At 57.8% G+C, this 11317-nt stretch overlaps 1 protein-coding gene across 3 annotated transcripts; it reads left to right on the top strand.

The window, feature by feature from the left end:
* The first annotated feature begins 354 nt into the window (after positions 1-354).
* On the top strand, positions 355-9301 carry SAXO4 (stabilizer of axonemal microtubules 4). Of its 3 annotated transcripts, none has more exons than XM_081536708.1 (14): positions 355-448; positions 940-1076; positions 1410-1518; positions 1625-1778; positions 3139-3267; positions 4179-4242; positions 4675-4787; positions 5189-5248; positions 5362-5448; positions 5776-5889; positions 5975-6069; positions 8245-8409; positions 8907-8998; positions 9198-9301. In XM_081536708.1, exons 2-13 carry the CDS (start codon positions 968-970, stop codon positions 8983-8985), a joined length of 1278 nt encoding a protein of 425 aa, XP_081392834.1. In that variant the 5' UTR covers positions 355-448; positions 940-967; the 3' UTR covers positions 8986-8998; positions 9198-9301. The 3 variants fall into 3 exon arrangements, with proteins under 3 accessions (XP_081392834.1, XP_081392833.1, XP_081392835.1); XM_081536707.1 differs by lacking the exon at positions 1410-1518 and adding an exon at positions 1251-1368; XM_081536709.1 differs by having other exon boundaries at positions 372-448; positions 1251-1518.
* The last annotated feature ends 2016 nt before the right edge of the window (positions 9302-11317 follow it).

Below are 11317 nucleotides of genomic sequence, written 5' to 3'. Positions count from 1 at the left end.
CCTCATTTTCCCCGTGTGAAAAGAAGGATAATAATAGCTACCTGGAAGAGCTACTCAGAAGACTGGAGATAAAAGATGTAAAGTGTCTGGTAAGAAGTGGGTACTCAATAAACGCGAGTGATTGTTCGGGATTATCTTTTATGTTGTTTCACTCAGACGGCAATTCTGCCCAGCTCGGGCGAGGGACACCACAATAGGGGCTGGAGCCTCGGAGGCAGGACTTTGCCTGGGCAGCTCCTGGCCTCCTCTCTTGGCCAGGTCAGCCCCTCAGTGGGCCCTGGCTTTAGAAGGGCTTGAGAGGCCAGGGGACGCTGTTGCTAGGCACCCATTGCTAGGCAACGCACTGTTTCTCCTGGCCTGGCCACCTCCCTGAGGGCTCAGGCTTCTCTGGAGCAGCTCCTGCCTCCTTCAGCCTCTTGCCCGACCTCAGAGCCCCTGCGGAGGGCAGGTGAGGGTGAGGCCAACCGTGGTTGGGCCCTGAGAGAGCCAAGCCAACTTCCAGTGGGAGGTGGGCAAGGATGGGAGGGTTCAGGGGAGAGACATGGAGCCTGGGGCTGAGAGTGAGCTTCTGAGCTGGGGTGGCCAAGAATTCCCAGGGAGGGCAGTAGTCTGGCCATTCAGTCCCCAGAAGAGGGCGTGTGGGGGTTCACATGGATCTGGGGAGCCAGAGCCCCAGGCTCTGAGTCCTGGCTCTGCCACCTATTGTGAACTAAGCCTTCATCACTCCTGGGGAAAGCGAGATGAGACAGAGGGTGCTACGTGCTGACGATCGCTAGTCCTTTCTTCAGTTCGGGGTGTTGGTGGAAAGGCACAGACCTGGGAGGAGGGCCGCTGTGAAGGCTTCCATCACCTCCTCCGTGGTCCCCGCAACCTGGGCCTGGGGCAGGCTCAGGTCCTGGGGCTGCCAGACCTACAGGGCTCCCTGTGCTTCCTTCCTAGGCCCCCAGGGGCCCTGCCCCACAGCACCATGATGGGGAAAGTCCCCCTGGGGGTTGTCTCCCCTTATGTGAAGATGAGTTCGGGGGGCTGCACAGACCCTCTGAAATTCTACGCCACCAGCTACTGCACAGCCTACGGTGAGGGCACCTTTGTGTAGGAGCCACTCTCAGGACGTGGGACTGGATGGGGACAGCCTTTTAGACCTTGGCGGGGGGGGAGGCGGTGTATGCTGGTCCTGCCTGGGAAGCCCCGGTCACTGTTCTCCCACCCTGCTGACCCTCAGTCCTGTCTGCCTGCTTCCCATCTGGCAGGTCGGGAGGATTTCAAGCCCCGCATGGGCAGTCATGAAGGCACAGGCTACAAATCAAATTACCGGCCTGTGGTCTCCTACCAACCGCATCTCGATGCCCTGAATAACCCTGCCATGGGGTACAGTCTGTCCAACCCCTTCTCAACCTCTGCCCTCCCAGGCCTTAGCCCTCAGGGCCATCGGACCTCATCAGACCAACTCCAGCCTCCGCGCCTGGGGTCTGGGGTCCTGGGGGACTCAGGGACTGGTCCTCAGCTTGGGACCCAAAGGCAAGAAGACTCCTGAGGCAGCTGTGGGAGGTTTGAGGGAGGTGGACGCCCCACAGGGTACAAAGACAGGTGGCCCTGGTGTTAATAGCTCCTGCCCCGCCCTCAGGGAACAAGTCTGCAACAACTTCCAGACAGTGACCAGCCAGAGTTACCGCCCCCTGGAGGTGCCCGATGGCACATGCCCACTGCCCTGGAACTTGCACCAGACCAACTCTGGCTACTCTCAGGAGAAAGCTAGTGTGGTCACCCCCATCAAGGAGGTCAGTGCTGAGCCAGGGCCAGGAGAGACGGGGAGCCCCAGTCTGGGGTGGAAGAAGTGCTGGAGGGTGGACTGGGTGGGGATACCTCCAGAGGGTGGGGCTGCACTGCCAAGAGCTGGTCAAGGCTGAGATGACTGGGCATGTAGGAGCCACAGTGTGGGCTGGGGTCCACTCACCTGCATCACGTCTGACCTCACCCCACGCCCCACCACGTCCCCCTCCATTTCCATCTCCACTACTATCGCCATCATCACCATCCCCCCCAGTCCTATTCCCTCCCCACCTCAACCCCAACACCGTCCCCACGATGCTCGCATCCCATCCACATCTCCATGGCCGCATCACCAGCCCCAGTGCCGCTGTCATATTCACTTTTTGCACAGGCATCCCCATCTTCACTTCTGTAATTGTATGACCGTCTTCCTTATTATAAAACCTTGCCTGGGGTCTCAGACCATAAAGAATCTGTTTGCTAATGCAGGGGACCCGGGTTCAATCCCTGGGTCAGGAAGATCCCCTGGAGAAGGGAATGGCAACTCACTTCAGTATTCTTGCCTGGACAATCCCATGGACAGAGGAGCCTGGTGGGCTGTAGTCTGTGGGGTCGCAAAGAGTTGGACATGACTTAACAAGTAACACTTCCTTATTATCGTCACCACCACCAGAATGGATGCTGTCATTCATTCATGCAATCAATATGTTTTAAACACCTCTTTTATTATTTTTATTTACTAATTTTTTGGCCATGCTGTGTGGCATGTGGGATCTTAGTTCCCCAACCACGGATTGAACCCATGCCCCCTGCATTGGGAGCACGGAGTTGTAACCACTGGACCATGAGGGAAGTCCCACCTCTTCTATTTTTGAAGGTGATATGTGCTGGGGGAAAAAATATAACAGGGAAGAGGCAAGGAGTCAAGAAGAAGTGAAAGAGTTTCCCCTGCAAGTCAGGAGGGTCAGAAAAGAGCTTGCTATGGCGACATTAGACAAAAACTTGAGGGAGGTCAGTGTTCCTCTGGATGCAGCTAAGTGAGGGAAAAGCAGGCAGTCCAGACAGCAAGTGCAAAGGCCCTGAGGCAGGAGCATCTGATAGGAGGAGGGATGGCAGGGAGGCAGGAGACTGGAGCAGAGTGAGGAGCTGGGTCCTTGTGGGCTGTCTGTCAGGATGTGGGATCCTACCTGGGGTATGAAGGGGATACCGCAGGGCTCTGAGCAGAGGAGGGGCCTGGCCCAGCTTCATTGTAGAAGGACCCTCACGCTGCTGTGCAGATCCTCTGCGGGGGGCGAAGGGCAGAATTAGAGTCTGGAAGTGACTGCCATCCCCTCAACGGGATGGTAATTGACTGCTCCCTCCTCCCAGGTCAGGAAGGTCCATTTTGACACCCAGGACCATGGGCCTCAGGCCATCACAGGGCTGGAGCCCAAGGATGTGCCCCTGCTGCACCAGCAGCAGAACAAGGGCTCGCTGGAATGGGAGAACGCCCGACATGTGAGTGTGTGGCCCCGATGAGGGTCCTGTGCAGGGCAAAGGAGCCCGAACCCACCTCCTCTTCCCTCCCTGGGACAGGCTCTGAGCTGGCTCACCCATGTAGCCAGCTCAATGTGGGCTCAGGGCCCACAAAGACAGGGGCGAGCTGAGGATTTGATATTTGGTGTTTCCAAGACAGCATCAGAGTGGTCCCCCTGAGCTCCCTTATATGTATCTTTGGATTTAATCCCCGAGCTCCTGTCTCTCCTGACCCCCTCCAGGGGCCCAGTGCTCTGTAAGCACCCATTTTCTCCCTTCAACCTCTCTCCTCTCTTTGGGTCCCTCCTGCTCTGGCTCTCAGGGGCTCCGGGCCTGGAGTCCAGTGTGGGATGTGACTTAGTAGGTCTTTTTTTTGGCTGTGGTGGGGCTTCTTTGCTTCACGCAGTGAGTGGGGGCTACGCTTCCTGGCAGCGCACAGGCTTCTCACTTTGGCGGCTTCTCATTGCGGAGCACGGGCTCTAGGCATGCAGGCTTCAGTAGCTGCAGCGCGTGGGCTCAGTAGTTGTGGCGCTTGGGCTCAGTTGCTCTGTGGCATATGGGATCCTCCCGGACCAGGAATCGAACCGGTGTCCCCCCGTATTGCGAGGCAGATTCTTAACCACTGGACCACCAGGGAAGCCCGAATGTGACTTGGTTTCAGTTGTCACAGAGGAGCTGTGCTCTCATGCTGGAATTTCGGGTGCTGTGACGCTGGATGGAAGAGAGATTTCTGTAGGGGCAGGGAGTGGAGGGAAAGTGTTGCCGGCCCTCCTGTCTCAGAGAACCATGTGGGACTACTCAGAGCCCAGAGAACTGAAGAGCCAGCACCACCCTCACTGCCTACAGGCCCTGGTCTACCTTGTGTGCCCCATTGCTCCATTCTCTGTGTTCAGGGCCCCCGCTTCATGACTTCCGAGTATAATTCCAAGTATCTCAAGGAGCCGTCACATCAGCCAGGTAGGCACACGCAAGTCGGAGCTCTGGCTTCCGTCCCACCACACATCCCTACCCCCAACCCTTGGGGGTGACCCTTGGGGGCCCCGGAGCGGGCACAGCACTAAGAAGGCATCAGCAGAAGACAGAAGGACATACAGGCAGCTTGGGGAAACCATCTTCCCCAGCCTGACCTCTGTGCTTTAGGCCTGCTGATCTCCAAAGGACAACTCATTGCCTAGGATGGCTGCTTGAGGCCTGCCCTTCCTTGTGCTCTCCTCATCTGCTCTCTGCCCTGGACTATGGAATCCCCACCAGTACCCATGATCCCGGTGGCTCAGGCCTCCAGATCCTTGGAGCTGGCTCCCTTTCCATCTATTGGGACCCTGAGCCACTGGCAGCCACGTGAGTGGGACCAGCTGGTCCCAGGTCAGCAAAGGGGGCTGTCTTTTGAAGATCTCTTGCAGAAGAATTCAATTGGCGCCAAGGAGGAGACTGGCTTCACTGAAGAGTCCAACAAGAGCCCCATCGTCTTCCAGCCACCCTCCCAGGCTCTTCCTGGGGACCCAGTAAGTCAGGCTGGGACCCACTAGAATCTCAAGGTGATTGAAGGCCTCTAGTCTGGGGGAGTTCTAGCTTTAAATATATATGTGCTGCAGATGCTTTTGTCTAAACACAAGATGAAAAAACTTGGGCAAAAATCACCACTTTGGTCCAACCCCCCCCATTCGACAGATGAGAAGACTGAGGTTCAAAGAAGAAAAGCAGTGTAGCCAAGGTCACTTGGAGTTCAGACAGGAACCCTGGCCTGCTAGTTCCCATTCAGCACCATGCTCCTTCCTTCTTCCAAACTCTCCCCTTCCCTCTGAAAGTCCAGTGATACCCATCAGTGCTGAGCTGTCCTCTGCACTCAAGGACAGAGGAGCTGCTGCCTCTGCTAGCCTGATGCTCCTCTGTGGCCTCTTTCCAGGTCCTCCTCCCCAGCCGGAGTGTCACCAAGTCAGACTTTCTCCCCATTTCCCACCCTCATGTAAGTTGAGCCAGGGTTGGAAAGGGGGATGTCTGTGCTGCAGCCTGGGGTCCTCCGGTGGGGCGGTGGGGGCCGTGCTGGAAGCTGTGCCAGGGGCTGCCTTGCTGCCTTAGGGGGATGAGTTCCTGCCGGTGCTGGCCAGAGGCTCCGAGCGGGAGACGGGCTTCAGCCGAGTGAATGAGAGGACCCTGAATCCCAGAGTGAGTGGCCTCAGGGGGTTCCCTCAGAGTGGGGAGCACTCAGAAGGGAGGGGACAGGGAGGTTTCTTGAACGCGGTGGCATTTGATCCAGGCAGGATGGGAAGAATCGGGATCTTTGGAGATGTGGAGGAAGGACCCCTGGGTAGAGAAGCAAAGGCCCAGGGGCTGGAAAGTGAGGAGCATGTTCGAAGCAGTGACTTGGGTGTTGAAGGAGGAGGGACACCGTCCTGGGGCTGGGGCTGTTGGGACTCTGTGCCTGCCCTCCATCCATCCTGCTGCCTCACCCTGGCCACCCAGCCACCCTTCCTGTGGCTCTGTCCCTTTCAGGTGCCCCCTCCCTGCCCAGAACTCAGCAGCATGAACCACTGGCAATTCCAGTCTCCCCAGAGGATGCAACAGACAAATGTTGCCCTGCTTGGCCGGGAGACTGTGGGCAACAAGGTGAGGTGTGGGGTACCAGCTCCCAGCCCCAAATCCCCACTCCTCTCCTGACCTGACAAGTCCCCTCTCTAACCTTCTGGTGCAGGAGCCCTCAGGGTTCAGCCTTAACAACCCCAGCTATGTCCGGAGCCCCTATGACCCTGACATGGATAATCACTACCTGACTACCTACAACCAAGGGTGAGCCCCCTTCCCTACTTATATCTGGATTTGCGAAGCTGGTACCCACTTCACAGACAGGGAGACTGAGACTGGACAAGTAATGTGTTTACAATAATTAGTGAAGAAGACCAACACTTAATGAATGTGGTTCCCCCAGAAGCAGATCCCAAGCCAAGGAGTTGGGTGTGAACCCTTTACTGAGGGTGTCAGGGAGGGAGTAAGCGGGATGGGGAAGGGGTGGCGGCTAACAGTAGTGTGTTATTAAACCAGATATCCCATGGGGAGACTCTAGAAACCAGTGCAAAACACACAATTCAGAATGATCTCAGCCAAGAAGCAAGAGAGCTGGGGTATTCATACCCCGCCTCCGCCAATCCTTGGTTAACAGCTGTCCCCAAGGGTGATATTAAATCCTAGGTACCTCCTTGCCCAGGCAAAGTGGGCTTCAACAACCCAAGGGCAGCCTTCCCAAAGATTCTGTGCAGGCCATGGGTGGGCAGGGCAGGAATAGGGTCCGCGTGGAGCAACAGAGCATCTGCTAAGACAACACATCCAGTCTATGGCAGGTGGGCTCCACGTACCCTCAGAAGGTAAGTTCTGTGTTGTGTGAGCCCTGGGCAAGATATGAGTGTCCTGGGCATCAAGGAGGGCGTCCAGGAGGAAGCGGCCTTAGAGCTATGGTGGGGGCTGCCTAGGCCAGGACTCGGTGGGGAGGGCATCACACAAGTGGGAGGAAGGAGCTTAATTCTTAGGAAAATCCTGCCCTCACGGCATCTGTCATGTGTGTGTCAGCATGTGTCATCTGCATCTACACTGCCCTCCCCCAGCTCCTTCATCTCCCAGGGAGCTCTCCCCGCCCACCCTGGATCCTTGGAGCTAAACGCCCCCTCTTTTGGATGGAAACCCTGAGGCTCAGAGGGCAGAAGCGGTACCTGAGCCCGATAGCAGATCAAGATGTGTGTGGCTGCTGCAGTTTCCACGGGGGGGCAAGGAGGAGGGGCAGAGCCTCCCTCAGGACACTGGGGGACAGCTGTGTCCCTGCCCCTCCCCAGGCTCCTACAGACCCCTCAGCCCACCCACCTTCTCCTTCTCCACCCACCTGTCCAATTTCCCGAGCTCCTGCCAGCATCGGGCATGCTGCTCCTTCCTCCTGCGCTCAGAACCCCGGGGGTTGTGATCACTGATTTTCTCATTTATCTCTCACTCTGTACCCCTTCTTTATAAACTCAAGGGCTGGGCCCACATATTACTCATCTTGGCACCTTCAGAACTCAGCCCAGGCTAGCTCAGTGAAAACTGGCAAAATGGAAGAAATGTCGAATGCCGAGAGGGGAAGGGATGAGATGGAGTTCCCAGCCCCCACCTTCTCCCACCCCTGAGACATTCACAGACCAGGGAGGCATCTCCTTTATATATACATATGTATATTTGACTTAATCGTTGCAGCATGCGGGATCGAACCGGGTCCCCTGCTTTGAGAGTGTGGAGTCTTAGCCACTGGACCACTAGGGAAGTTTCAGGCAGGCATCTCTTCTATATAGTGGTAACGACTGTCTGCCACTGTAGGAGATGCAAGATATTTGGGTTCAATCCCTAGGTTGAGAAGATCCCTTGGAGAAGGAAATGGCAACCCATTCCAGTATTCTTGCCTGGGAAATCCCATGGACAGAGGAGTCTGGTGGGCTACAGTCCATGGGGTTGCAAAGTATCGGACACAACTAAGTGACTGCTGTGCACACACACCCATGTATACACACGCACATATTATATACAATATATATATATATATTTGGCTGCTCCAGGTCTTGTTAGTTGTGGCATGTGGGATCAAACCTGCAGGGGTCCCCTGCAGTGGAGTCTTAGCCACTGGACCACAGGGGAAGTCTCAGGGAGGCATCTCTCAAAAGTCCTTTCCACTCCCGAGTGTGTCTCAGTATCCGGGGCGGCACAGAGGAGGGGCACACAGCTCAGGGCAGAGCCAGGGCAGGCTTCCGGGGTAAGAGGGGAGTGAGGGGACAGGGCCTTCAGGAGAGCCTGGTGGAGGGGATGGCGTGGGCAAAGCCAGTGAGACGGGAGGACCTCCGACAGCGCGTGCTCCTCCAGAGCCGAGATTCCTGCTGGAGCAGAGAAGAGAGGCTGCCCAGGTGGACGGAGGCCAGTGTACGGCAACCTGCCCTTCTTTCCGTGTTGTAGATACTTCGAGAACATCCCCAAGGTCCTGGACCGTGAGGGCTGGACTCGAGGTGGCCTGCAGCCCCAGAAGCGGGGAGGCTATGCCCTCAACCAGCCGGTCACCCGCCTGGAGGCCACCCCCAACCCCACGGAGAGCCTGAGGCGCCTGCACCCTCATGTGGGCAGGTAGCACACCCCTGCTGTGTCCTTTGCTGTGTCCAGCAGCCTGTCCCCGGCCTTGCCTCCCTCCTGCGTCTGACTGTCCGTCTGAGAGGCCCCTTTCCCCTCGCTGGTTTATCCGTTGCCTCGCCTGCCCTCCTCACCCCAATGACCCCTCGCTCCGCACGGCTGCTCCCCTGCCCTCTCCTTGTTCCCAGGCGCTCAGCCGGTTCTGACGTGCTCCCTGCCTGGCTGATTGGAGTGGGGTGGGGTGGGGTGTCGGGGAGGACAGAGCTGAATGACTGTGCTTCTGCCTCCTCACTCTGACTCCTTTTTGCTCAATTCAATTCCTCAGAAATCACATTTATACCAACAATGGCCCAGAGTTGGCAGGCAAAGACTGGTTGTGGTTTTGCTGTCTGGTCTGAACCCCGGCCCTGCGGAGAGGAGCAGGCAGAGGGGGAGAAGGCCCGGGTTCCCTGTCCCCTTCCCCTCCCTCACCTGCACCCCCTTCTTCCCTGCAGAACCCTGATCTCTGCAGACCCCTTCTACCGAACCGCGCCTCCCAGCAGCCACGGGAGCCGCTTCACTGCACCCAACTGAGCCTGAGGCCTGGGTAAGGGACTGGGGACCCCCACGCCATGCCAGGGTGGTCACTGTGGGGCAGCCCCCCATCCTAAGTCCTGAGTCAGGCCAGCCCTGCCCAGGGACCCCAGCCCCAGAACAGGGGGTGGGAGGTCAGGGGCATCTAAGGAGAGAGGCGGGGAGTGCAGGGGCCACCTTGAGCCCCTCAGGCTTCGTCTCTGTTCACACAGGTTTGCCGATCCCAGGGGACAGGAGCCGGCTACTGTCCCTATTCCCACATCCCCCCGGGGGCTCCCCGGCTACTTTCCTAATGAAATAAAAGCAGTGAAGCCGAGCAGTGTGTCCGCAGTGTCAGAGGGGGCTGGGAAAGGAGGGGTGAGGCTGGGGAGCGGGTTCACGACTAGAGTCAAATGTGGAGTCAGGGAGGCCTGGTTGGACTCACTGTCATGTTCCGGGTAAGGCACTTCGCTCTTCAGACTCAGTTTCGTCTCCTGGGAATGGGTCACCCTGGGCCTGTGCTGAGCGCTCTGTCCTGTGTGGGAGGAAGGACGCCCCCCCCCGGGGTGGGGGTGCAGGCAGGCCAGAGTGGGAGGTGGGTCTATAGCATGGGGAGGGGGATCAGAGCAGGTCTGCTGGGGCCCTGCTGGGTCCTCCATTGGATAGTTTAAAGGAGAGGCGAGGGGACTTCCCTGGCTATCCAGTGATGAAAGAATCCACAATTCCCCTGCAGGGGACACGGGTTCGATTCCTGGTTGTGAAACTCATATCCCACATCCCACAAGTTGCACGGCGTGGCCAAAATAAATAAATAAAGGAGAGAGGAGGACAGCCAGGCAGGAAAAATCACAGAGATCTCTCTCCAGAGACAGACGGAGGAGGGCCCGCAATGGATGTCTCCCTGGACACTAGACTGGGGGAGGGGTGGAGGCTGGTCTCAAGGCTGGTGCCTCAGTACCTTTGTGAGAATGAGAACAAGCCTCCCTCTAGGTGGACGGCCCACATGAACACAAGACCTGAAGAGCAAAAGTCTTCTGGAAAGGAAAAAAGCCTCCCTTCCTTTAGGTGCGGCAGCCTGAGACCCCTCAACCTGCAAGGCAGAAACTGGGCTGCCTCTCAGCACCTTCAGGCACCTCTGCCAGGTGCTTTTGCGCAGTGCCCAGCGTCTGACCCTACGCCATGGTCCTGCTAGCACCAGCCCCTTATTTTATAAATAAGGAGCCTGGACCCAGAAAGGAGGGGATGACTTCAAGATGCTCGAAGTCGGACAGGACAGAAAGGCAGCAGCTGCCCCTCTGGGGATGTCCTGGATGCCCCCCGCACCTCGCGGCTCAGCCTGGCAGGCGGAGGGGCAGACAGTGTGTCCAAGAGCTGGGCCCCCACCCTCCACCGCCACCCCTGTCCCTGCGTGGGAGTCTGTGGAACAGCTCTGCTGGCCCCAGGGCCTGTCTGTGCTCAGGAGTCTTGAGCAGCAGGCCTGGGGGCTGTCCACAGCCTGACTGGGGCTCCATGTGGGAAGTGGGTGGCTCCAGCTGGCTCCAGCACGGGAGGAGGAGGGGAGTGCGGGACACAGAGTATCTCGACTACAAACGCGCAGAACTCAGGACCCCAGTTACAGCCCCACACACTGTGGGCAGGGCCTGCTGGTCCATGGTCCCCAACATCAGGGGTAAGTCACCAGGCAGATGGAAACACACACACACACTCCTCACCCAGTTTCACCTCTCCGTGTCCTTCCCCAGCAGTGTCCTGTTACACCTCGTGTTTCCTCCTCACCCTGCCTCTACCAGCTCAACAGGGGATAAGGTGTCAGGACATCAGAGCTGGACAATGCTGTGTCTCCATCGCCTCCCGCTTCACTGTCCTACACCCAGTTTCCAAGCCTGCGCCCCCCCCATGATGTTTTCTGAGCCCGGGCTGTGGACTGCATCCCTGAGCTCCCCTAAGCCCCTGCCTTCTCCCCCTCCCGGCTCTCAGGCAGCCCGTCCTGGCCTCCCTGTCTGGGTCCTGGGCTCCAGCCCAAGGGGTTATGTGAGGATAGGGTGACCTAGAGGGTGGGGTGGCAGGATAGGAGTCCAGCAGGGGCCAAGGTCAAACTAGGTGACTCTAGAGCCCCTGCCTGGTGCAGGACACAGATTTCCTCATCTTTCAGTGAGGAAGCAGACACAGAGAGGTAGAGCAACTGGCCCAGGTCCCCCCATCATAAGGACTGTGGGTGGGGGCCTGCTGGGGAGGGGTGCAGTGGGAACCCAGAGTAGAAGTCGCCTGGTGGAAGAGTGAGTTGACTCCAATTCATACCCGGCTTCCTGACCTTTGCCCTCCTCCCCAGTCTCAAAGGGAAGGAACTTTTAAG

Source organism: Giraffa tippelskirchi, chromosome 10 (genome assembly GCF_054371585.1).
Source record: "Giraffa tippelskirchi isolate mGirTip1 chromosome 10, T2T-mGirTip1v1.2.pri, whole genome shotgun sequence".
NCBI classification, from domain to species: domain Eukaryota; kingdom Metazoa; phylum Chordata; class Mammalia; order Artiodactyla; family Giraffidae; genus Giraffa; species Giraffa tippelskirchi.
The sequence above is the reverse complement of the archived record's forward strand: the minus strand, read 5'-3'. Positions and strand labels throughout refer to the sequence as shown.